Below are 27,465 nucleotides of genomic sequence, written 5' to 3'. Positions count from 1 at the left end.
CTCCTTGTAAGTAGTACACATTAGAAGACTTCAGCACTGACTTGTTAATCCATGCAAAATTAGGTCAGCACTGCACTCACTCTCCTACAGTGGCCAACCGAATGACTCTGGGAAACGCATAAAACAGGACATGGTGGCACAAGGTTTCCATTGTGTAAGGGATCTGGGTCTTCAACCAGGGGCTGAAGTAAATGGACTCAAGCATCTCACCCTCTGCAGTTACCAGAAATGGGAGCTACTGCAGAGATTCTCTGATGACACAAGAAGCTTTACTTGGGCCTAGAATTCCACAATAATATACCAAATTATCTCTAGAGAGAAGGTCAAGTTGTTGTCAGACTAACCTATGTGCTTGTCTGGTTTCATATCCCAGACTGCCTACCTGGCTGAAAATCAGCATTTTGCTCACCTGGCTGCACTAGACCCACCAACATTGATGCCTGGATTGCTCCCAACATATAGCAGTTAAGAGGAATATTGCCCTTAAAGAATGAGGTGCTATTTCTTGCTATGGCTTCTAACGAACATTAATAAACTGAGGCGGCACACATTTTAAGTTAATTATTTTTCACAGCCCCCCCCCCCCCCACGCTATGAGAGGCAACCTGTGAGGTGAATTCTAAGCAACAATTATAAGCAATAAAGATAATGCTTATTTGTAATAAGGTTCTCCAAAGAGCACAATCTCACATCCTGTATCAAAAGCATTCACCTCTTTGCATTGTTGATAATGGGCTTAAAATGAGTTGGTTCCAAGTGGGATTAACATTGGCTACAATCCACAGCTAGGAAAGCACAGAGGCCAAGATTCATTTTACACAAAGAAGTATAACGATGCACCCAGCTTAGCCTGTCACTTGCAGATACCAGTCTCTCCTGCTGCTATCTACCCATTTACACTGCTTTCCTTTCACCTTTTAAATCTGGGAATAGCAGCTGTAGTTGCATTGCTTTGGTGACTAACAGTGCAAACCCTTGCTTTAAAAGAGTAGGTCAGTCATTGAGCCAGTGCATGGGTAGGCAAACTAAGGCCCGAGAGCCAGATCAGGCCCAACTGCCTTCTGGATCTGACCCACGGACGGTCCAGGAACTGTCGCGTGGATTTCCAGTGCACGCGTTCTTTGCCTCTCCCTCACACGATGGTGGCTCCCTCCCTCCCTCCCTCCTCCTGGCTTCTCCCCGCCCTGCCTAGAGGAGGAAGGGGGCTGGGCTTTGTTGGTGCCAGCAGAAGTAGTGCTCAAGCGGCCACCATTTTAAGCAGCCCCTCTCCGGAGCCCTTTTGCGTACCGCTCATTGTCCTTCTGCCGCCACCAGCCCCTGCCGCTCACAAGACACAGGTAAGCAGCCACCGGGGCTTGTGGTGCTCTTGCATCATTTTTTATCCCTCCCCCCAAATATAGTCTGGCCCTCCACAAGGTCTGAGGGACAGTGGACCAGCCCCCTGCTGAAAAAGTTTGCTGACCCCTGGGCTAGTGGGTATGCAATGGTGGTAGAGGCAGATACAGTACAGATGCTAAAATTGGATAGCTGATAGAAGGATTTGGAGCCGACTGTGGGATTTGGTAGCTGGCAATGACAGAGGAGGCAAACGGAAGACGAACAGAAGCAAACTGAAGCTTAAGACCTAGCTCTTGGATTTTTATTATCAGGGCTGGTATATAACATTACATGCTCAACACACCCACGCCTTTCTACACCTCTGCAGGACACAGAACAGATTTCTATTCCACTTCAACCAATTTAGTCCATCTCACCCAAGAGGGAGAGCCACAGAATTCAATACTACTTACTTATTATCATTGTTTAGACTATCTGCCGGCTGCTGGTACTGCCCATTCATTCTGCTCTCTTTACTACAGCAAAAAACAAAAACACACACAAATATTCAGAATCATTTAAAAAGACAAAGGATTGTAAATAGTTCCTTGGTTTCTCTCAACAGAGTATATTCCAAACGTTGATTTGTATTTATAAGGCGTACATCATATAAGAGGGTTAAAAAAATCTTCGTTCATACTTATGAAGATGCTTCTCAAAAGGAGGAGGCACAGGGCTTAATATAAACAGCCACCTGGAACTGGCATCACCTACCCATGTATCAACAGAACTTGGTGTTTGCAGTACTAATAAAAAAAAAACCTATTGTGACTGGTGGGCTGTGTGGGAGGGTTTGTGTACTGCAAGGACCTGTGCACCTCTCCTCACCCCCCCCCTCTCTCTCTGTGTGTGTGTGTGTGTGTGTGTGTGTGTGTGTGTGTTACACCTTTCTGTATGATCTCTGCCATTGAGGGTTGCACAACTTAGGGTCAAGGGTGGAAGGCACTGTGCTACATATGTGCAATACTTTACTTCCCACCCCACTCCCCGGAATGAATGAGAAATCATTTCCCTATACAGGCAGCCGCCCCCTGTTTATGCGGGGGTTCCGTTCCGAGGTACTGCACACATTGGTGAAATCACATATAATTGAAACCCACTGAAAAAGCCCGCAAACACTCAGCTACGCCCCCACCCCGCCCCTGTTCTGCCCTTTTAGTGACGTTTCACAGACATATTTATGACGTTTCTGGGTCACTTCCAGGTTCACTGCAATGTGCGTATACTGTGTGTATTGAACGTGCATAAACAGGGGGGCTGCCTATACAGAGGAAACAAAGGAGCACTACCAGGGTGGGAATCAAGTCTACTCCTGGCCCACAGTGATCTCAGCCAATCAGAATAAAGCCGCCTCTTAATCGGCAGGGCAGGGGGAGAAATCATAATGTGCCCATATGCTTCCAATGCTTGCTCTGCTCACCAAAGCTTTCGCCTTACAAAACTGAGATGGATAGCAAAGGCTAAGACCCTAGAACAGCCTTTGCCTACCTGGTGACCTCTAGATTATAGTTCCCATCCGCCCCAGCCAGCATGTTGACTTATAAACTACTTGCTGATGGAGAAGATGGGACACACTAAAAAGGCTAACACTGCTTCAAAAAAGAAAAAATCAAAAATTTTACAGACAGGGGATAGAAATTCATGCCACTGCCCCATGGTAGTTTTCAAAGGGACAATACCAGATTTCAGAATGCCTATGTAAAAACTAACCAACGTAATGATTTTATTTTTTAAAAAAGGAAGCACAGGTAAGTGAAATGCATCTGACAGAACGAACCGTCTGATGAGGATACGTGTGTCTGGGAGCTAAAATGCTTGAGGCCTTTTTTTACAGGTCGTGTCCCCTTCTTATCTTTGAGGGAGGGGGAAGGACTGCTCCATATCCAGAATGTGGACTGGAGTCACATGGAAGCATCTTGAAGTTAAATTCTAAAAAGCACACAGTGGGTTTCCCCCAGGGCATTTGGGAAGATCTGTAGATGTTGGATTACAATTCCCATCGGGACAAGCCAGCATGGCCAATGGTCATGGATGATGGGAGCTGAAGTCAAGCTGCATCTGGCGGTCCACACACTAGCCACCCTTGTGGTCAATATAGGCCTCAATAGGTTCCCAGGGTGCTCTGTTATTATCATAGAATCACAGAGTTGGACGTTGTTTGTACTGTCTGGAAACGACAGGTGCTGTAAGGGTGGAAAATATAGTTTTGACCAATTTACACTCATTTAGATTTCTTCTTCTATGATAGGTAAAAGCAGTGCAGAAGGATGGCCAATGGATGGCTCTATCCACTCCAAACACGCCTCTCATATTATCCAATCACAATGAGGTGCTATATTTGACGCTTTGCTAAAGAAAGGAGCCCTGGGAAGCCTTTTGTGTTGAGATCATCCATGACAGATTTCATGACAATCTAAGACTAAGGATACTTCTGTGTAAATCCCAAAACTGAAAGGAAGAGAAAATTAATCCAATTCTTCACTGAAAAGAAAACCTTAATTGCATTAGCTCTCTTTACACTGCTGAACCACACTTGCTCTTGTTCATTAGCATATTTTATGTTTTCGACTATGGCAATTGGATTACTCTGTTTCACCAGTGAAACTGATTAACAAAGCTCCCTGTGTAAGGGGTGGAGAAACCAATAATTTCAAACTTACCATAGATACGTTAGCTAACATCTGAAGTGTTATTTTAGTAAAATAACAATAGGAATAGGAATCCAAAGATTGATGTGAACTTAAGTATCAAAACACTGACTAGTTTTAAAATGCAAGGTTTCTACCCACTTCTGCAGGAAATGGCTTTGAAATTGTCAGTAGTAGACAACAAGTGTCAGCTGCCACTAAAAAGAGTTTAACTTTCACTTCCTATGGGCAAGTATATTTTGACGTGTCTAACAACTTATTAGCCTGAGCTTGTATGGCAAGAGTAATTTGTGAACATGCCTCTCCCTAAAGTATTCCAGCAAACAGAAGCATCAAGGAAGAGAGAATATATCTTGGTTAATTTGGATTAAAGCTAAATCAGGTATTCCACAAGTAGAAGTCTAGGTACTGATATTTTATTTAAATGACCTGAATGGCATCTATGCCTTAAAGAAAGGGGGGGGGGGGAGCTGAATCAGACTCCTTTCAGTTCAGGAGTACTTTCACTTAATCAAGTTTTGAAATAAGTTTAAATTTCACTACCATAAAAACCCCAGTAACCAAATCATGCTGCAACTAGTTTCCAACCGGAAAGTGACATTTAGTCATTTCTTTCTGCGTGCTGTTCCACAGAGGGGGTTCCAAAACTCTTTTTAAGCCGTCTCCCCATACAAGAATGCTTTCTCACAAGAACAGGCCCTGGAACATACCTGGAGGCCATGAAAGGCGTCATGTCCAGCTCCAGCGGAAAGGAGACATATGTAGTGATCTTTCGTCTCAGTTTGGCTGAGTGTTCAAACCGCTAGAATAAAGAAATTAAGCATGACTTATGTAAGCACATCTCACTGGATAGTATCATTTCTTTCTGCCCAAGTCAAACCAGCGGACAGTAGGCGTAAACTACTGAAAAAGTGAGATCAAATGAACAAGCCGCATTCTATTTGCACAATGTTTCTGTAGCATCTCTCTTTCCAGCAGGAATTGTGACGGACGATAACAAAACGCAACGGCCTATGTACAATTCAAGTCTGTGCAACAAAGCGTACAGACTTGAAAATACACAACCTTTAGCATGCAAGGAAAGATGATACATCTTTAAGATCTCAATCATTAGGTCAATAATGACAATTTGAATTTATCGTTTATCAAGTGCCAGGGCCAGCAATCCAAGTTTCACCCATTCAACAAGCTAGTAAGAAGTCATTCACTGTAATCAAGCATCTGTTTCATCTCAGATACACAGGTCAAGGAGACGAGAGCCAGTGGCGAAGCTGCATGCTCTGGCACCGGGGGCGTAGAACAGGCAGGGGCATGGCTGGTGTGTGTCCCGGGGGCGTGGTGCCCGGCATGGTGGGGGGTGCACGGCGCGTGTCCGAGGGGGCGGCCGCAATAGTACCCCCCTCCCCGATAGTGCCGGGGGCGATGCGCTCCCCCTGCCCCTCCGCCAGTGACAAGAGCAGCACCGGCTTCATAATACGAGTCTTGGGAATAGAACAGACGGTTGGTCTGCCATTCACACGTTTGTGTAGATGCTTTTCCCGTTATGAATATTAATGAGCAGGCTGGGTTACTGCAATGATCTTTGCTTTTGAAAATTCTACAGAAACATCAGCTGGTCCAGAGTGAGGCAGCAGGAGTTTTGTTGAGTATCAGCCCTTGGGAACAAGCAACGCTCAACTGACCTGCAGCTGCATTGGCTTCCAATTTGTTTCTGGGTACAATTGAAAATCCTAGATTTTAAAGCCTTAAACTGGACACAGGATAACTTAAAGGATCAGCTACTCCCTTATGACTCTGCTCACTCTAAGATCTGCAGGGGAGGCTCTTCTCCACATCCCAACAATAGCAAAGGCATGTTTGGCTGGAACACACGGGAGGGTCTTCTGTGTGACTGTGCCCAAATTATGGAATTCTCTTCCCTGAAAAGTTCAGTTGGCTCCCTCTCTCTTGACCTTCTGCTGTCTGCTAAAGGTTATTTTATTCTCAAAGGCATTCAACCTATTGGGTTGAGTAGTTTTAATAAGCTGATCTGGTTCTTTAGGTTTTCATCAATTGCTCCCATCTCTGGTTTTGAAAGTTTAATTGCTATCGGGAAGTTTTTAATTCTTGATGTTTTACTATGTTTTTATATATGCTGTAAGCTGCTCAGAGTGTAGATGGGTGGGGTATATTAAATAAAATAAAATAATAGTGTTCCTGTGGATACTGCAATGAGAAAGGAGAGTATATAGAAATCAATCAATCAATCAAACAAACAAACAAACAAACAAACAATTTGTTTTTTGACAAGGGTTGAATTTTAATAGACAATAGCCCAGGTGCTACCTAGTGTGTCTGTATTGGCTTAATAATTAAAGGTTTACTTCAGTATCAGTAAGGGGGGAAACGCAGCCAAAAAAAGGGAAAGAAAAACAGAGAATTCTCCATACTGAAGTGCCACATCCTGACAAGAAATAAACAGAAAAGGAAGGTGGAAAGGAAGAGACAAGGAGAGATTAATTTCTGAGACAATGGGAAGTGTGATAAGCGCCACACTTTCATCATCATTTAAGCAGAATGCCACAGAAGAATGAGAGCAGGGAGCAAAAAGATGAATGAACTGTTCTTTAAGAAGGTGGCACCTCTCTCCATTTCTCGGAACTCCTGTCCTATTTACACTCTTTGTTAATTATTCGCAGCTTACAGCACCATAACAATTCCCTAGCAACAGATCAGGCTGTTTAAAAAAGAAGAAGAATCACATGGACTAGATATCCTTTTGCATTTCTCCTCATCTTTTTTCACAGCATTATTAACACTGTCAGAACATATGCCCCTCATAATGACTTTGTTATCATTAGTTAAGCTACAAATAACTTACAGTTTCATAATTAAACAGCTGGTGGAATTTAGCAAAATTACTTTCACCAGTGTCTGAATGCTGTTCTGATGCATGAAATATTAAATCTTAATTTTGGAAAGGATGGCACAATAGCTTGTGGCAAGAGAGCCTCCTCTGCAATTCAGCACAGATCTACGAATACTGTTTCAGTTTGAAACCAGACTTCTCTGTACTTTAGGTTAAGCGGGAACTAGGTGTCTGCACAACTATGAATACACCTGAAAGTGCAAAAAATACAAATACAAAGGCAGGTTCCCTACTGTGGAATCTGCTAACTATCACAAGCATTTCCTCTTAATCCTATGACAAAATCAGGACATTCTGATTACAGTATCGGGAAATGCTGGCAAGTGCTGGGAGCTACTTGAAGCCCATCACAGGTCTGTTAAGAATGTTTTAAAAGCATATACCTTGCAAGGTGTACATTAAATGCTTAATAGACCAACATCCTTGTGAACACCCAATTGTGCATGAATGTTTGCTTGTCATTTCCATAAATCACACAATGAAAGGCAGAGAGCATAGTTCCAATAGCAAAAACCTCTGCCCAGTAGGGTCCTTTGGATCTGAGACTGGACCAGAAGTGGTTACTCCAATCCAGGGATTTTACAGCCGGCTGCTGGAAACCTTTGATTACAGCAGTCAAAAGATGCAGCTCTTTTGACCCAGCAACAACAGAAGGCCAGATTCCACGTATTTATTTTAGGTCCTTGGATGGCCTAGCCAATGCAGAGGCATCCTGCTGCAAAGGGAACAACGCTCCACATCCAATTTTCCACCTGTTCTTGGAGAGGGTTCTGAGACTTGAGCATGCAGAGTCTTGGGTGGACTAGACTTTCATATCAGATCAGTGGTTCTCAAAACTTTTTTTTCTAGGCCACTCTTTTAGTATAAAGATTTGCTTGCTCCACACGGAATGTTTTATTAGAGATACATTGGAAAACACAACTAGGATTCTCCTCAGTTGTGCCTGCTCTCATTTTTAAAATATATCTATCCATACTCTGCAAAAAACAAAACAAAAAAAAATTGGATACTATATACTATACTACACCGAAATGCTTAAATGTTTGATTGTCCTTGAATCTTCTCACACTTGCCATCCTCTCCTGCCACATCCACTGGGAACTACTGCCTTAGATCTTGAGGTTCTTAGATGTAGACTCAGATGTCTTTGGCACCCCCCAAAAATCTATCAAGCCTATAAGGGCAGGATTCTCTACCTGAAATCATGATTTGGTAACTTACTTTGAGATGAAAACAGGCCACAATGGGTAATTTCTTCATAGTGAGTTGTTTGGTAGATTCCTGGTAGCTATGGCAACCACTACATTTGATTTTGGCACTGCTTCCTAGATGTTCTGGCCTCGTAAACCTAAACAAATATTTTAAGAAAAGAGTGAACGACCAGCACCAGTAAATCATTTCTATTGCACCTTGAGTTTCCACTTACATCTCCAGCACAATTGTCGGCATGTTTATTCAGAAGTAGGTCCTATCAGATTAACTGGCTTACTCACAAGTAAGCATGCATAGTACTGTCAATATGGATGCTTACAGCAAATGGGCCACCGTGATCAAAGAAAGGCTAGCACTTGGTCATCCATAAAAAGAATAGGTAGTACTTTCAGCTCTTGGTTTCTCAGCAATTTTCCAAAAAGCCCTCAAATCCTGTTCCCCAATACGTAACTGGCTCTTGGCATGCGACCTGCTACTAAGATTAGTGTTTTAGAAAGTATTGGGGGAAATTATTGATATCAAAGACCTTTGTACAACCTTATGAAAAAATAAAGTTTCTTTATGGAGACATTTACCCACACTGCTAACACTCATGAAACCATAATTTTAAAACCACATGGATTCAGTTTTGGTTCAGCCTCCAATTTGGATGTTTATCACCATGTGAATACCATGAGGAAGGGGAGACCAGCCATTGGTCATCCGCAAAAACTGGCTATGATGCTTCTTACATGGCTTGGTCTATTTTTTCTCCTTGCCCATTACTGCAATAACTGTGATGCAAAGTTAATGATGGGCAGGCTTGTGTTCGGTTACATGGCAAAGCTATGGGATTCTATCCCAAGTCCCAGCCCTGCAAAAGAGACAAGTGTTTGAGAAGGGGTGCTCTGCAAGAAGAGATAATGCATATAAGCATGGAAAATTGTTTCAAAATTTCATCTCGAGCTTCTTTTTCATGCTCTAATCTACAAACCCAAGACAACATGCTTGCAATTTTTTCCACTTACTCACACTGCAATAAACAGAGAACCAAACCAATCTGCTTACAAATACAGTTGCTCAAGGAGTCTGTAGTTACTAAAACACAATCTTGACAATTCCTACATGGGTGTTGATTACATCTGGGGTTTTTTCCTTTAGACTTTCCACTCAATGATCTTCTTCTTAAAACAGCCTTTGCCTTCTCACATCTATAAAGTCTCCACTACTTAATTTCCTTCATCTGGTTTCTGTGATGTTTAAAACACCCTGTGACATACATGATAAAATTACATTCACAAAGCCTTCTTCCTTATCCAGAAAGAAGCCATATGTATCTCATATGTACGCAAACTCTTTCTAAAGAGATGCAACAATTACCTTTCTTTTAACCTAAGTATATTTTAAAATATGCTTAGTATTACCAAACTTTATCTACCTTGTCTGGAATTTACTTCTGCTGAAATTTTAATTCCCGACTTCATAACCAGGCTACTTTGGTTGTTACTTTTCCTGACTCATTCTTTAAAGAAGCACATATAATATATAATAATAATAATAATAATAATTTATACCCCGCCCATCTGGCTGGGTTTCCCCAGCCACTCTGGGCAGCTTCCAAGAGAATATTAAAATACAACAGTCTATTAAACATTAAAAGCTTCCCTAAACAGGGCTGCCTTCAGATGTCTTCTAAAAGTCTGGTAGTTGTTTTTCTCTTTGGCATCTGGTGGAAGGGTGTTCCACAGGGTGGGTGCCACTACCGAGAAGGCCCTCTGCCTGGTTCCCTGTAACTTGGCTTCTCGCACAAGCCTTTATAATGTCCAAACTGTAAGACACCACTCAGATGCAGTCCCGTCTCTCAATGAAACAGTGGGGGGGAATTATTCGTTTGCTTTTGTTTTTATTACATATTTTGTGTTTTTTATCTTGTATTTTTATGTTGTGAACCACCTTGAGATCTATGGATGAAAGGCAGTATACAAATTTAATAAAAAGCCTGCATCTGCAATGTATCGTTTCAGACTAGAGATGGGGCCTCTCACACTGAATATTCCTCCTTCCCTTTATATGTCAAGATGACCAGACTAGAGCCCCTTTCTATATGGAGGGATTTTTTTTTTAACTCTTCTGATTTTGCAAATGTGACAAGGTGCACTTAAAGCCTGAAGCACCTTCTCTAAACTGATCACTTGTACTTCTGTTCTGAAGTAACTGTCCCAAATAATGAAATGTGTTCGCCCAATCCACCGTGGAACTTGAGAATGAGGTTAACCCATGAACCTGCAGAAAACGACTTGATGGATATAATAAAATTACTCTTTTTCAGCAATGTGCTAGTGCAGTTTTGAGGTAACACATGATTTAGTGCTATGTGAAGGAGTATCAAAAAGCCTGAGCAAAGCATTGGGCTTGCTTTGCTCCCTCATTTCTCCTCTTCCTGCACAGCTGAGAGGACAACTTCTGATGAGCTTTCAAAGATGTTGGGCTTAGTGTTCCATGTGATTCAAGCCTCCTGGTTAATAACAAACAAGTCAGTATGATAACTTATGGTATGAAGTTTGCATCTAACCTCTGTCTGTTTTAACCCATGATTCCTGGCTCATGGATTCCTGGGAGTACTCTGGGCAGCTGCTGCTGCCATCCCTGGTCTCTGAGCTGCCCCGCTCCCAACAAAGAGGTGCCTCCTCATGCTGCCCCACAGGGGCCTAGGCAGAGGATGCCCCCAGCCTTAGTGGCCCAACAGAGACTGGTCAAAGGTGAACGTGAGGCCAGGACCTCACCTTGGGAGGCAGCAGTGGCGGCAGCAGCAGGGCTGCTACAACAAACAGCTGTGCAAAAGCCTTTGAGAGGCAGAGATGTGAGTGGGCATTACAGGAGAGAGGGAAGGAAAGAGGGACAGAGGCCAGTGTTGCCTACAGCACCCCTGACCATCATTCAAGGCACCCCAGGGTGCCACGGCACACTGGTTGAAAACCACTGCTCTAGCCAATGCTGAAGTGGCTTCATGTGAAGCCTAATGATGATGTGGCCAGCATCACAATGCTGTTATAGAAGTATTTGGTGTGGGTGCATTCGAAATACTGTGTACAGCATTGGTCACCCATTCTCAAAAGGATACTATAGCACTGGAAAAAGGCGGGGGAGTAACTAAAATGACTAGGAGTTTGAGAACCTCCTTCTAAGTAATGACTAAAGCATTTGGGGAGGGGGGTTAAGTTTGGGAAAAATTATTACGATAGGGGCATAATAGAATGTGTGAACTTATTTATTTAAAAAATTAAAGAAGCTCTTCTCTATATAACAAAGTTCTGATGTCCACTGCCATAGGACGTGGTAATGATAGTGGCATAGATACCTGTTTAAAAGGGCAGATGATCTCTTAAAAGGTATAGATATGGTTTTAAGTCATGACAACTAAATAGAATCTCACATGTTCAGATGCCGTGTACCTCTGAATAGCAGATGCCAGGGGAATACAATGGGGAAAGCTGTTGCCTTCAAGCCTGCTTTCCAGAGGCATCCCAACAGCCATTGTTGGGCATCGGATACTGGACTAGATGGAGCCTAAATCTTATCCAGAAGGCCTGTTCTTATATTCTTAGCTACTATGAAGGAGGAGAACTGAAGACCAAGTATTTCATAGAACTGACTAATCTGATGACTTGTTTTGGAATGTGCACTTGAGAATCCTGACAAGTGAGCAGGGACCTGGAGAAGGGGAAAGTATGGATATCTGTTTGCTAACACAAGTAGTGAATAAAGCAGAAAATCACCATCATACAGCAGTGGAGCATCTCTTTGGAGTGACTTTCCTGTAGCTACAGCAGAGAACTGCTTAGTGATGTCTTGATGTGGAAAGCCTAAACAGAAGGACTTCTGCAGCATTCAACCCGAGCTATGAATAATAATATGATGTCAGGACTAAGCCAAGGAGATATATGGAAACACCTCCTCACTCTCATTATTGAAATGGAAAGCTGTGGAACACAGTGGGGAGAATTTCCTGGATTGTAACCATGCAGAACTTGCTAAGACATGTAAGACTCCTCTGACCCACCACCTTATTTGGAGGTCAAGAAACTCCATGCAGTATTGCCTACAAATTCATGTATGTTGCTGGACAAATTCTTTGGCAAGGACCTTTTGAATCTCCTTGAGCAGTAGGTGGCTTCTCAAAAAGGGATGGAGATATAGCTGATTAACAAATTCAATAGTCTAGGCCTGGATTAATTTCTCAGCTCCATTGTTCAATGGTACAATCATCAGGATCGCTGCAATAGTGTGCCTACTCTGAAACCAGAACAAAACTTGCTTCTTGTTGGACTCTCCTCATATGCTGGTCTTCATTACATTTACATGTACAGAGAAGCAGCTTATGTTAGGCAAGGTGAAGCAATGTTTTCTTTTTCCATAACAAAGCAATCAATGGGCAGCATCCAAAAAGGTAGGTGAAGTTATGGGTCCTGCTGGCTTTATCCTCTTCATACATTTCATAGTTCTTTATGAAAGACTTGGCAATCCTAAAGCAAGGAATAAACTAGGATGGTTCTTCCTCTTTTAACTGCTCTGGAAGCTGTCAGCTGCAACGCTGGACTGCATTGTTGAGCTAAAATCTAAAGACTGTCTTGGTAGACAGATTTTGCTGCTCCCGTCTTTAGTACATTTCCAGCTTTTCCCAATAACTGCAGTTGATCATTACTGCTAGACTGTAAGGCTATCGGAATGACAGAAACATTGCTTGCAAACAATATGGACTTATTTATTTTGACAGGCTTCTGGTTGTTCCAAAGATGGCTATGGAATATGGGCTCCTATGAAAGAGTCCTATCTTTTCTCTCCTGTGATCATCTACACTTTGAGCTTCTAGTATTGCATGACTGCAGAATTGGGACTATTGAAAGGCTTGTTTGCCTTAGTGATATTGATTGACTACCTTCTCTAATTTTGTTCACAGACTATTGATTTATTTTATAAGTTGATATATATGTTATTACATTATTAGCCACATGTTGCCTGTTATTGCTTAAGTTCATCTGGAATAGTGGCAGGAAACCTCTAGCCAATGGGCCTCATAGAGCTCACCAGGCCTTCCCCAGTGGCCCAACTTTCTGGTGGTGGCTGTGTCATAATGAAATGCAGAATCAAGCAGGCACAACCCATGATTCATCCCTCTGTAGTGTTGGGTAGAGAGGTATAAATTCTTTGCTCAGTCCAGAGCTGCTATGGAAAATTTCCTCCTCCTTGCTCATCACGAGAGGAAGGTAAATAAGGTGAAGGTTAAAAAAAGGTAATTAACGCCCTACTTCACAGCTGATCTGCATGTATCAGCTGGGGGGTGGGGTGTTGGTATGTCCATGTGCAAGCACCCACTTTGGCCATTCTCAGCACTGACAGGTGCCCCCCACCCAAGGGTGGGCCATGGTTGAAAGATGCCCATGGACTGCAAAAGGTTCCCTACCCCAGCTTTAAGGGCAAGATGGCAGAAATATACACCCTATATCTGGCTGACTTTGCCCCCCCCCCCTTTAGGGTTGATTCCTACATGGGAATTGGAAAACCCACTTCCATTAAATCTTTGTAATTAGAGGTGGGAAGGGAACCCTGCATTTGCTATTTCATCACCCACCACAGAGACCCTGCTTTCCCTAGCTGACAGAATTAAAAATCCTGTTCCATTTATAGAAACGTGTTTTTTTGGTGGGGAGGAGGAGATTCTGTGTATTTCCTCACATAGGATCTCTGTGAGGATCAAGTTCCTTCAGCCTGGCCAATTATCAAATGTAAGGCAATATAACATAAATAATTTTCTTTCGCCATGAAAATCTTAAAACTCAGTTTTCCCCACTGCGTGCAGTATCACAATGAACTCTGTCATTTGGACCTCTGCTCTTCAGTGGTGAATTAGCTACCTGGAAACTTCTCTCGCATCTAGCTGTTCCACACTATAAGAACCGAAGAAGAGGTACAGAAGAGAAAAGGAAGGAGACAGTGCTAGATTCTTTGCCCAAAGGGTACTGGGAAAACTGGCTGTTTTGCCCACCTATTCCTCCTCCCCAGCATCATAAACCCCTCCCTGTCCCTTGAGAGACTCTGTTTCTGTCCCGACAACAAGAATGTAAAGGAGTGGTTGGAAGTCTTGTGGGGAGCAGGAGCAATATTCCTATGTCAAGGTGTGCCCCTGATTCTCAGATATAGTGAAGTCCATAATTCAACAGAATCTACATTAAAAATGTCTTGGAAGAGAAGAGATCAAGCTCTAAGACTCTTTTAGCCATCTGTTTCTCTGCCGATTATTCCGAGAGAGCATATTTTGTGCCAAATGAATCCGTATTTTCCGCAGTTTATACTTACAACAATGTGTGATAAGCAGTGCTGAAGCCTATCCATGGGGAAACTAACCAGTGGTCATCAGGTGGGACCACTTGAGTCTTGGTTACCTACCAGTTTGTCAGTTTATGCTACATGCTTAGATTTGTCCTGGTTCCTTTTTCTGCAAGTGAACCGAACTGCTCTGCAAGATGATTCAGCAGTTAATAACTGCAGCTGAGGTGCTGTTTTGCTCCTTGGCCATTTGCCCGAAAACTGCTGGTCTGCAGACAGCAGGAGGGGGAGTTAAGATTGCTCCTTGCTAAAGGCCATCTGCCACAGTTTGTACCTTCGCAAGCAGTCTGTGAGGGTCGTGGTTCCTGACACGTGGCTCTCCCCATTCACCACACTGCCATCGCTGCCTGGGCTCAGAGGCCAAAACGGGGTAGAAGAACCTGGCAAGTCCAAACTGATGTCCCAGAATGGGTCTATCGTCGTGGAAACACCACTAGGGAGGAAGAGGAGAGACTGCAATCAAATGGATAAACTAAGCAACAGTTGGGGCAAAAATGATACATAGGAATGGTTGGCACATCCATTTTTTAAGCAGTAAAGGACTTGGAATGATTCACATGACAAAAGTGAATGATAAAAAATATTAACAATCCTGTAAGTTAATGAATTCTGAAAAATTGTTCCTTCTTAAAGGTATGTATCATTTGATATTGACATAAAAAAATGTGTTCACAAGACAATTAAACCATGTAAAAATTAGGAGAGCTCCTTTTATGGTGCCTCTTATCTCAAAATTGAATGTGTGGAACAGCCCTTACTTCAAGGCTTTGTTTACTTGGGAGGGGGGTGGGGGTGGGGAGAGGTAGTACTTCACCTCTAGAGGGTGCTCAGACTACAGAAAGCACCTCCATCAAAAAAGCTTCTTTTATTGTCAACTTTCTTTAAATGGACCTTTAAGAACCTATTAAAGGGCATAGAATTTTGCGGAATTTACAGCAATAGCCACCCCATGAGATATACTGGCAGTGGGAATACGATCACTTAGAACAAGTAGTCCATGGGGTTTAGTGGTACAGAATTCTGGCAGATCCAGTCTGGACCCCGGGGCAGTAGGGGGTAGGGAAGAAGAGATCTACTTTCTTTAAATCAGGGGAGTGTGAAGCACACATTCTTTCATAAAAGAGCATTGGCTATGTCATCTTGTGTATTCCATGCTCATCATTTCAACGTCAAGTGAGTTATTCTGTATTTTAAAATGAAATTAATTAACTCCATCATACTTACTGGCAGACTTGACAAGTGACATCGGACTGTAGTCCACCTGTGAAAATTTGGTCTATGATGCAGTTACAGTGGTTGGGGTTGTTGGCTTTCTTCCCATTATCGTCACCTGAACAAAATAAAATAAAATGGAACAGACTTTGAAACAAATCCCTACGTAATGTATATAGGCAGGTGTGCATAAAGGGCTCCATATACCAGCAATAGCACGTATAGAAAGTTCTTAGCCTCTTTGCTATTATAGAAAGCCAAGGTGAAAGGAAATGGGTGCATGAAGAATATGGAAAGAAAGATAAAAACCCACCAAGTGTGAAAGTTACCTCTATATTATTGTTCCTGTTGCACTGAGTTCAATCAATGCAGAGTGGAGAGTCAGTTAATCCAAAATGTACTCTGACAGAGCCCATAGTAGTGTGGGAGGATAATCTATTATTATTAACCAGAAGAATGGTTTGACTTGGCCTAATTCAAGCACTGATTTCAGAATAGGCCACACAGCTGAGGTGGTTAGTGAAAATGACTACTTAACCCCACTTAAGGGGACCAGTGAGCGACAAATGTACTTCTAGAAACAACAAGCATTTCTTGGCAAAATGGTTATTTCCACTTAAGAAAACCACACATGCAATCATATACGCACTACCTAAGTGAAATTGCCAAAGTACGGTTAAGCAAGAAAAGAAGGCGTCAGCAGCTTTAAACATAGTATAAATTCTGTAGAATAATCTGGTTACCCTACCGTGTTCAATAAGCTAAAGGCAAGTTCTAATGTAAGAGCCGAGGCTAAGTTTCTTATTTCATGTTCTAGTCAAGTGGGATTCTCTCAACCACAGATAAGAGCAAAGTATCATCTAATCACTGTTAAAGCCAGGAGGGGTAAGGGATATGTTTAAACTGACTTAAACTGCAGGTAAGCCTAGTCAGGTGCAATGCTTGACCAAGAGATGAACTTTGTTAACAATCCTAGATCATGAGGGAACCCATCTAGCCATAACTATTACCTGTGACACAGCATCTACAAACTGGCATTAAGGTAGGTGGGGGAAATCTGCTTTATTGGAGGGAAGAAAACCATGACCCACTTCCAATCTCTTATATAGTTTAAAAAAGCATATCTCCTCTGGCTGCAAGTGGGTTGCAATATATTAAACCAGAAATAACCAGTTGAAAGCACTAAGCAGGTAAACAGATTTTAAAAAATAGACTCATCTTCTAATTCTATCAGAGTAACCCACTGCCACCAAAGTCAACCACAGTGAATACTCCATTAGGCAACATTAAAAATGCATCTACATAAGACATAATAGCAGGATGACAAAATCAAGTTTTGTAAGAAGATATTTTTGCATTGGGCTGATTTGGGATGGGCAGAGTTAAACTCTCTGCTGGACTATATTTTGCTTTTAACCTTTTAAAAAAGCATTGTTACCTGTCCCCGTATCACTGGAACTGGGGAAGCTAGAAATCCCACTGATTTGTAAGAAGGGCCAAGACCAGCTTGGAATACATTATTTTTAGTGGTGAATTACTAAATTTGCACAGCATTTACAAGTGAACTATTTTACTATGGAACAACTGTCAATCAAAAGGGATTTAACTTTCAGCCATAAGACACAGTCCGCTGAATTCTTATTAACACACAATAGGTTCTCTGTTCCTTTTTAAAAAGAAGTCATGCAAAGTTGCATTGCTGACTCAGTTGTGGAGTGGGATAGAAAGAAAAAAGCTGCACAGTATCACCTTGCTGCTTTGATTTCTCTTGTTTTGTAATGATTTTATATAATTTTAAAATTTAATTATTGCTTCTATTAATTATCTAAGAGGATCACTTTGATTCTGCTTCAGTGCAAAGAAACAAGACTTAATCCTTGCATCTGAAAAGCATTTCCTTCTCTTTAGGATTTCTGGTCCTCAGACAGAAGCCAACAAATGGCCTCTTCACATTTTCACTGTCCATCAGGCAACATCCCTGCTGGATATGCTTAATAGACAGCCATTTCTGCCCACAGGAGGATAAGATTGCTCCCTTTTCAATTACCCAAGTCAATTAGGTTCAGCGAGGAGGGGGTCTCAAAAGACTATTTTGTAAGCTTGTTCACAGCAACACAGAAAGGTATTACCCACTCACTGGGCTTCCCATGGCATCTGGCAAGAAAGGGGGGGGGGATGAAATTACCACCTACTTGCACCTGTCAATATGTAAAGCAGCAGCAACAGCAAAAAGGTGTATTATTCAACTGAAAGAAAATTATCACTTAAAGGAAAATGCTGCTCCATATGCCCCAATACAGGTGTCAGCAACCTTTTTCAGCCGTGGGCCGGTCCACCGTCCCTCAGACCATGAGGTGGGCCGGACTATATTTTAGAAAAAATAATAATGAACGAATTCCTATGCCCCACAAATAACCCAGAGATGCATTTTAAATAAAAGCACACATTCTACTCATGTAAAAACACCAGGCAGGCCCCACAAATAACCGAGAGATGCATTTTAAATAAAAGCACACATTCTACTCATGTAAAAACACCAGGCAGGCCCCACAAATAACCGAGAGATGCATTTTAAATAAAAGGACACATTCTACTCAAGTAAAAACACGCTGATTCCTGGACCATCTGCGGGCCAAATTGAGAAGGCGATTGGGCCGCATCCGGCCCATGGGCCTTAGGTTGCCTACGCCTGCCCTAATATATCTGCAAAGGTAAAAACTGAAGAGGTTCAACTATGTGAGGTAGACCAGTTTTAAAAGCTCTATGTGTCCCACATGATGTGGCCAGATGGATCCAACTGAAAATTGTATTATTACATCTGTAATTAAAGTGTAAAAAGGGAAATGCTTCTCATATACTAGATGGAGAAGGAAACCTGGTTAGTGCTGAAATTGCTCTTGTTTGAGAAGAGGCCATAATGGGAAAAACTGCCAGGAAAAAGCCTTACCTTTGCAGTGTCGATGTAGCACATCTAACGCAGCAATGAGGAACTCGTGTGCATCCTGTTGCTCGTACCCTGCTAAATGCCGTGCATGCGTCCATACCAGGTGCAATAACCTATATGGAATGTGAGGAGATCGGTGCCCAGAGTAGAACTGCTCGGAAAAAGAATATAACAAATGGTCAAATATTTTTCGTTGGGATGGTTTGAAGGCAATAATAAAGCATTGTTTAGTGGTATGAGAATGTGCCTAGCCTCTGTCCAAGCCTTTCTGCAGCTGAAAAGGTAAGTTCAGAAGCTTTCACTTCCATCTTTGAGTAACTATTGTATTCAATGGTAAGCGAGTTCAGAATTTCAACCTCTGTGTCTGTATCCAACCCACCATCCCAAGCAATTTACCACCATATCAGAAATGTTTTAGGTTACCTAAACCATTTTTGATATAGTATCTTGGAATATTTCATCCCTGTAACAAATACAATCTTGGGTTTCTTTATTACATGGATATGCAATGTCAAGTCAGAGCTAGTCTTTACTCTGCATTTTTTTATCTGGTACAGAATAAAAAACTCTGCATTTTTTTATCTGGTACTTTCAGTCCAGTTCATCAGCTGGTCTTGTCCTCAGCAGCCAACACGATTCAGGGTGTGCTAGGCTGTGGTTGCAGAGCAAAAAAATAAATGAAATACTCTACTATGGGCCAGGAATACTTGAGTTTGTGCTGTAATGTTGAACAGGCCTGTGCAATCCACACAGACAAGATCTGGTAGATTGAGCAGACAAGACCAATAGTGGGTCTAATGGTCAAGAAGTTCTTAAACCTTCTGCTGATCTTAAACATCTGCTGTCTTGCGGGGTATCTTTGGGAGAAGAAAAGGCTAAGGAGTAAGCCCTACACAAACCAAGAGTAGAGTCCCTATGACAGTTGGGTGGTGCTGTAGATGCCTCCTTCTGGCAATTCCTGGCCCTCCATACACACTGCCCAGGCTTTGTGCACTGGGGAGGTCACTTCACTGCTGCTAACACAGCAGTTTGACTTCACCCCCGGAGGTACGCTCCATTATCTTTTGAGACAGATGTATGCCAACAACAGTGCGACTCTAAGGGCAAGACTGAAGGAAGTACCCAATCAAATAAGCAATGAAGAGTTCTGCAAGAGAGTTCTATCTTCATGGGAAAAGGCAGCTGGAATGGCATTTCTCCCCCCCCCCAACTGCAGACATCACTCCAATGGGTGGGTGATATCTGCCGATGGTTTGGGGGCGTGGGGTTCAAATCTATGCTGACTGTGCGCACCAATGCCCCATGACAGAATGCTGTGCACAGCCAATGCAGGAGCATCAAACCACCCCCATCCCAATCATCAGCTGATGAGTTGGGGTTAAACCCTGCTCAGTTTGGTTGTAGAGGTCAGTTTTTTGATCAGGAAGGGTCTTGCACAGTAACACTGCTAAAATGGAACAAAACTCCTTCATTTTTAGCAGGGGTTTCAATGCAAACATCTACAAAGATGATGAAAGGGCTTGCACTGAATCCCCTGGTAAAATGAAGTTGTATTTTTTAAAAAACAACCACAACAAGAACAACAACTCTGCTTTAGATGTGCCATGCTGCCTTCGGGCTTTCAAAGTTTTCTGCTGCTCCAGAGAAGCGGACACGGAGCAATGGATCCAAACTACAAGAAAGAAGATTCCACCTAAACATTAGGAAGAACTTCCTGACAGTAAGAGCTGTTCGACAGTGGAATTTGCTGCCAAGGAGTGTGGTGGAGTCTCCTTCTTTGGAGGTCTTTAAGCAGAGGCTTGACAACCATAAGTCAGGAGTGCTCTGATGGTGTTTCCTGCTTGGCAGGGGGTTGGACTCGATGGCCCTTGTGGTCTCTTCCAACTCTATGATTCTATGAAAGTGTCAAATCACCTGGCATCACATCAGCTGACTGACATGTGGGCAATCCTACTACCTATCAAATTTAGCTTGCAGGGCTAATCCTGATAAGGGTCTGGCCCATGCAGTCAAAAAGGTTCCTCATCCATTTTACAGCCTTCAAGCCATAAAATTAATACAACTGCAACTGACACACAGCATGCACACCTTTCTACATTATTCAAGTTTTCTTGTGGCGAATGTGGTTCTGTTCATTACTGGGACTGTAAATTATGTTCTTATTGTTGTGCACCGCCCTGGGATCTTTGGATAAAGGGTAGCATATAAACTGAATTACTACTACTACTACTACCACTACTACTAATAGCAGGCAGTAGACATCTTGCTCAGCCATCTCTAGAGAGGGATAGATGGGGAAGCAACAGCTTGTTGTATATAACCTTATATGCAATTCAATTAAGAAGGAAAGTTTGTTTTCTTGCACAGCTACCCGTATTTTTGGCATGAAACTACACTGCAGCAATGCAACAATGCACAAGCACTTTTTTTTCATAAGAGGATCAATAGGCAACTCTGAGATGCCAACGAGAATGTCACCAAGGGACTAGAGCCCGGGTGTGGTAACTGAAATCTGCTGACACTGCGGCTGTGACAACATAATTCAGGGAACTGCAGCAATAAAATTTGTCACTTCTTACAATTAGCCTTGGCACTATCCGGTCACTCTACCCAGTTGCACTTTCCATAATTACTTCACTGCAGCTACCCTTTTTATATTATTTAGTGCTTCATTAGGATGAAAAGGAATCTTAAGAAGCAGCCCGTGCTAACTACTGGCTATTACCATGCAGAGGATGAAAATGTACCTAACCTGTATCTGAGCACAAGCCATGCTGTAGGTGCAGAAATAGTGCCTCTACATTCCTTTAGCCCCCCCCCCCCAGGACTTCAGCTTGGATGTGGTTCTTCATATACAATATTTTCAATGAATAACAGTAAGAAGACAAAGAGGCAAAAATAGATTCTACCCTTTGATGTGGAAAAGCAGTTCAATAATAGAAAAGAGAGCCAAATGAAAGGTGAAAAGAGAGCGTGGATGGGTGCCAAAGAACTGCTAACACACACACACATACAGTACACCAAGATTTTTATCCCAAGGTAATCAAACAATAACCTGGTTAAGCTTGTGTGTAGCAAGAGCCCAACTCTGTCTCACCATATAAACTACAGAGTACAGCGTGCCCAGAAGGATTAAGACATTGGAAGATCCTATCCTCCAATCTTAGGCTTAATTTCTCAAAGCTTCCTTTTAGGAATCACTGTTTGCATCTATCATCTTTATCCAGTCTCCATTTTCAGAATGGCAGCTGCCTAAAGAGGACATTTATCTCTCTTGTGTGTTGCTTGTCAGCGTGGCTGTATTTACTGCAGTGGAGGGCTGTGGAAATGCCCTGCATATAGGAGAGTGGGTTTCACCTTCTCACCTTGGCTACGGTTTAGGGATATATCTGACTAAGAAACATGGTGAAGCAGGGAGCCTGATCAACCTTGTCCTACAATTTTGCCCAGTACCCCCAAAGTTTCTTGGCATAACCATATGAATATGGATGGAAAATAAGCTGAAGTGTCTTCCACACTGCCATCAAATGCTTGTATTTATTCTAGTTCCTCATACATATTTATTTCAGAGATGAACTGTCAAAAAAGGAACATTTCGAACTAACTAAAGCTCCCTTGGGAACAAGCCACTAAATTAATTTATTTGATGACAAGAGGCTGCAGGAAAAGGGCACTACATGATTCCTGTTTCATTTGATTTGATGAACAAATTCTACATTATTATTATTTGTTTAGGCTGCCCTATGTTACAGATAGCCTTCTTTAAAAGTTTCTGAAAGAGGCCTTGTGCGGTCACAGAAACCCATGTGTGTACCATAAAGAGCAGCCACGGTTAAGAAGTATGTCTGGATATAAAAGACATGGTTAAGGATGGGCTGCAATGTGAGGTGCAAAAAGTCCATTTCTAACTGTACACCAAGATGTCCTATGAAAAGAAACACCACATTTCCAGAACTGCATTCTTGTATTAGAAGACTAAATCACCCATCATCTACATACATGCACACTCATAAATATATTCATATTTTTCTCCTATGGCAAGAAGCTAATGAAACAATACTTAGATGTTCTAAGTATTCATCGCGATGTAAACCCTATTCAGTTTTTATGCAATTCTAATCATATTAACACTCTACCACAATAGACAGACAACAGAACAGAACAGCTCCATTTGGCATTCACTCCCTTGATTGTCACCTGGCAGCAGCCATTCTATCAGGCTGCAGGCACAGCAAGAGATGAGAAGGTTTACTTCATAGGCTCTGCTGAGAGACCAGCTATATTTGGCTCTTCAGCTCCCTGAAAAGCTTTCATTCCATCTTATCATTTGTAAGAACTACTCTTTAAGAACTATTGCCTTGCCTAAGATTTCTTTTTTCCTTTTCCCTCCTCATCCCCTTTTCTTTTTATGTCATGTCTTTTAAATTGCCAGCCTGCAGGCAAGGACTATCTTGGTTTTGTTAATTGTGTGTAAGCTGCTCTGGAAGTCTTTTCAGCTGAAGAGAAAAGTAGAAATGCTTTAAATAAATAATGGTAAAATATGGTTTAGCATTTCTGAACTGACAAACTCTGCTTTGTGATCAGCTAGTAAAACAAATTACAAATCATGTTTTCAAATGCGTTTTTGAATTAAGATTTGTGCTATTTGTTTTCTACATGGGTGCTATTTCTTTTTCTTCCTTTTTGCACCTTATCTTACTCTGTGCACTTGTAATTATGTACTTTTTATCTTTCAATAAAATATCTATTTTAAAAAGAATTACAATTTGTGCTAACCAGTTTGTAAATGAGCAGACAAACTATAGCGATGGCCACTGACTGCACTGCCTCAAGAGGTTCCTGCACCATAGAGAGGGGAGTGAACTTATAAAGCTAAGTGTGGAGGGGGGGAAAATGAAGCTCTAAACCTCAGTTTGTCTGTTATACATTACAAAGTTTAAACCACAGTTTAGGTTCTCAACTATAACTAAAGCAACCCGCAGTTTGTCTTAGAACCTAATCTGAACCCAAAATTTAAAAAGTAATGTTGCCGTGTGTTACAAATGTGTGAATGTACAAGTTATAAGCGGAAAGGATGACTCACCTCCTGAAAAAGTGTAGACATTTCACAGACCAGACATGAGCTAGGGCTTTGCATTTCACATTTGTGTCTGTCGGAGAGGAAGAAATCTCGCAGTAGTGGAGTGTGGGTAAGTGCTTGGACAATACAGTTCATAAAACATGTGTTCCCAAGATTGATTAGCCCTCTTAGACCTATTAAAACAAGCCAAAAGGGGAGATTTTGTTAATTGTTCTGGTTTACAAAATTGTAGTTTGCTCAAGTTAAATGATTTTTAAAATCGCCACATTCATCACACAGCTGCAAATCATGATTTTTTAAGAATCAAGGCTGATGATGTATCCAGTGATATGGTCCATTCCACAAGGGAGAATTCATTTCCCCCTCTTTGAAAGTGACTTTGAATGCTCTTATAATCAAGCCTTTGAGATACAGCAAGCAAGACATCTATACAAAACAAACATTTCACAAAATGTGTATGCCTCATGTATCACGGCTACACGCACAGTTATGCACATTAAAATACTTTCAAATATTATAAAGCCTGAAAAACATTATTGCAGCTATATCTTGCACTGGGCTAATTAATCTAGAAACAGCCTCTCCTGCTAAAAATGGGCTGATAAAAAGCAGGTACACGTTTGCTTTGCCCCTCACTGTTGTGCAAAAGAGCGGATGCTACCCATTGTGAACAATAATGCTAAGTGAAGATTTGGTCCCTCTACTAATAGCTGGAGACAGTCTACGAAGAGGCAACAAGGCTGCTCGGTTCTACAGCAGGCTTACTGCTGTGCTCCCATCCTTAACCCCCACTGGAACCAGCACTATGAACTTGATGCAGAACAAATTGCATCTTATATTGTAGTCATGGGTTTGTTTGCTTTTTGAAATTTTGTCAGTGCTCTGCTTCCTGGCTCAAGAACCCTGTCCCCTTTCTTTCTTACACTTACACACACACCAGGAAGCAGTTGTGCCCCCTCCCACCATTAACACCCAAAAAAACCAAAAACAGTAAAACTACAAACTGCTTGAATTGCTAGAAGAATATGTATCAGTTTCCTGCCGTGAGAGGATCACCAAAAACATTCAGTGGCTGCAGGCATAAGGCTATATTATGTTATTGAACTGCGTCCGTAGGTATCCAATGGCTTATTGTGGAGTAGGTGATGTGGGCAGTGGATTACACCCAATAGTATTTTGGAACTGCAGTCATATCTTGTAAATCCAACCATGCTTATAGAAATGGAGATCACCAAGTGGATGTCAAATCCTGGCATAAACATATCAAACATATATTCACTTGTTCTGCTTTTTTAAAAGGATTATGAGAACCAAACACTGGAATAAGAATTGCTTAAGATTAGTGACGCTGAAAAGGACCGCGGCAATATTCAGTTGTGAACAGTTGTGGTTGAGAAATGGAACTTGCTATCTTCTCTAGTGTGGAAGTGCATTCCTTTACCTTGCAGTTGGGTTAAGAGGCAGGGTATCAAAGAGAGATAAATTCAAATCCAGAACTTCGCCCTCCGACTGCCTCTGTCTTGTGCTACCCAGAAAGTTTCAAGAAAGAGAAGCTGGTACCCATATAACGAAGGGAATGGTGTGTTTGGATTTCATCTATATCTACAACTCGCTCTTTAAGAAGGAAGGAAGGAACGAAGAAAAAAAGAACGACAATTTCTCTCTCATACAACTTTATGTATTATTTTATCTGTGTCAATTCTATTTATTTTGAACTATTGATCAAAGTACTGCAAGAACTCTGGCTAATGCCTCCACCTTGAATTGACAATCATTGCTTACATAATGCAACAGCTCTAGTGAGCTTAGTTTTTGCTTCTAGAGTGGAGATTATGATGCTGCAGGTTCACAAATGTCTACCAGCCCATGAGGATACAATGTGATAGCACTGCTGAGATTGTTCAAAATACTAGAGGCTCTTGCAATACACAATAATGTGTTTGAAGAGCCCTTTAGCTTTCTTCACAAGGAGGGTGTGTAGCTTGTTGCTAGGTTACTGCAGACTGAAGACAGCAAATCACTGTGCTGGATTGTATACAGAGAATCAGTCAATGGATACTCAAATCTTCCCCAAATCATTGCCATTAGCAGAATATTGCCATCCTCTCCAACCAAACTGACAAGACACTAGTTCATCCCCAAAGAGCAGCCATTACCTCTCTCTCTCCCCCTCCTTCCCGGCACTAGTATAACCTCTTGTACAATGGTTTATTCTTCACTGTGGTTTATGGTACAAACATTGCAAATGCAGAAGCAGAGAACTGTCTAGTACAACAAGTTTTAGCTAATAAAAAGAGCTGGGGGAAGGCAATACTGCAGAATTCTATTTCTGTAACAAATCCAAATTCTTCAACCAGAAAATAAACAAGGCAATTAAAAATTATTTATCCAAATCTGGCGCATTTGCAGGAGTAGTAAAAAGGACATACAAACCAAATGATTGATGCAAAATGAGAAAGTCAGTGTAAACCCTATTCACATTCTCCCAGCCTTTGCTAGAGGTAGTTAGGCCTTTGTGCATATGTAGTATGTGGCAACAGCACAACAACGCAGGCTCCTATGACCCACCTACAAAGACAGTGAGGCTTCAGAGCCTGTCCTTTTCCCTCTCTGCCATACAGATGGCTTAACCACTTCCTGTTTTTATAGCATCTTCTGCCCTAATCTTGTTCTTGCAAAGGAGAAAAGGGCAAATTATAAGCAGCAGCTTCAAGAAACAGGAAGTGATGGCATGATGTGCAAGAGGACTGTAGGTTAAAAGTCAAATAAGGCCAACCTTGGGGTGAGACAGAGAAAGAGCATGTTTTATGCGTGTCTGAAAGCCCATGAAATCATCATATTTTCGGTACTCAGGAAACAGTACACATTTACATGTTTTCTCCATAAGCGCTTAAAAATAAGAGAAGACTAAAGTTGACTTTCAAGAAACCACAAGCCCACTTTCATTTATCACCACCAAGATTTCTAAATCTCCCTTGACAAGTCATTTCCCATGATTACACAAACAAACACAGTACTGTACAGAAGAATATTGGAGCAAAGGCTCCAATAAAATGTACTTCTTACGTATTTTGAAGTGTTGTAAAGTGCTCTTAAGTAAAGCTTGTACAGATAGTTTTTGGCACATATTTATTGAACATTGTTTTATTATACATGCTGGTGGCTACATCTGCTTTAGTACTGGTTGATCTCCTTGGTATCATTTCATTAAAATTTACACATTTAGTTTGCCCCACATCTAATGTAAGTTCATAATATTCATTTTTTTTAATTCTCACAATAACTTTGTGAGGGAAGGCACAAAAGGCGACAACACTTTTGTCCCCGCCCCAACAAGCGACTGCCAATGTGCAGGTCCTTCCGGACCCAGAAGAGGGCGGAACAGGGACATTAACAGGGCGGGGCAGGCTTATTTGCGCCCCACCGATGCTCACGGGGCTAGGAACGGAACCCCTGCACAAAATGTTCGCTGCCTGCGTTATTATTCAGTTACAGCATAATAAGTTAACCCTAAGAAATACAGATGTGCCCAAGATGCCACCCGATGAATCCATGGCTCAGCTGCTGTTTCAGTGAAGGCCACTTAGATCTAGGCTCCTCTGCTGTCCACTGAAATGCATTGCTTCAAACATGCTGTGATAGAAGGTCCACAGTTACAATCTGATCGCCATGGCAACGGTTGACCTGCTTTCAGAAGTTCTTCTGGTGTTCATTTTTGTTT

The 27,465-nt window shown here is 41.9% G+C and overlaps 1 protein-coding gene across 3 annotated transcripts in view; it reads right to left on the bottom strand.

Moving 5' to 3' along the window:
- Positions 1 to 27,465, bottom strand: part of USP22 (ubiquitin specific peptidase 22) — a 105,337-nt gene that overhangs the window by 2,479 nt on the left and 75,393 nt on the right. For all 3 annotated transcript variants that reach the window (XM_080981099.1, XM_080981098.1, XM_080981100.1), the window contains 7 exons: positions 23,748 to 23,917; positions 18,668 to 18,815; positions 15,733 to 15,838; positions 14,783 to 14,941; positions 8,155 to 8,281; positions 4,736 to 4,827; positions 1,791 to 1,853 (listed from right to left, as the gene is read on the bottom strand). In XM_080981099.1, the coding sequence (XP_080837225.1) occupies positions 1,791 to 1,853; positions 4,736 to 4,827; positions 8,155 to 8,281; positions 14,783 to 14,941; positions 15,733 to 15,838; positions 18,668 to 18,815; positions 23,748 to 23,917 (865 nt within the window). The remainder of the gene's footprint in view (positions 1 to 1,790; positions 1,854 to 4,735; positions 4,828 to 8,154; positions 8,282 to 14,782; positions 14,942 to 15,732; positions 15,839 to 18,667; positions 18,816 to 23,747; positions 23,918 to 27,465) is intronic.

The sequence above is a fragment of the Podarcis pityusensis genome, assembly GCF_964106645.2.
Source record: "Podarcis pityusensis genome assembly, chromosome: 14".
Taxonomy (NCBI): Eukaryota; Metazoa; Chordata; class Lepidosauria; order Squamata; family Lacertidae; genus Podarcis; species Podarcis pityusensis.
Note: the sequence above shows the minus strand (reverse complement) of the source record. Positions and strands in the feature narration are given on the sequence as shown.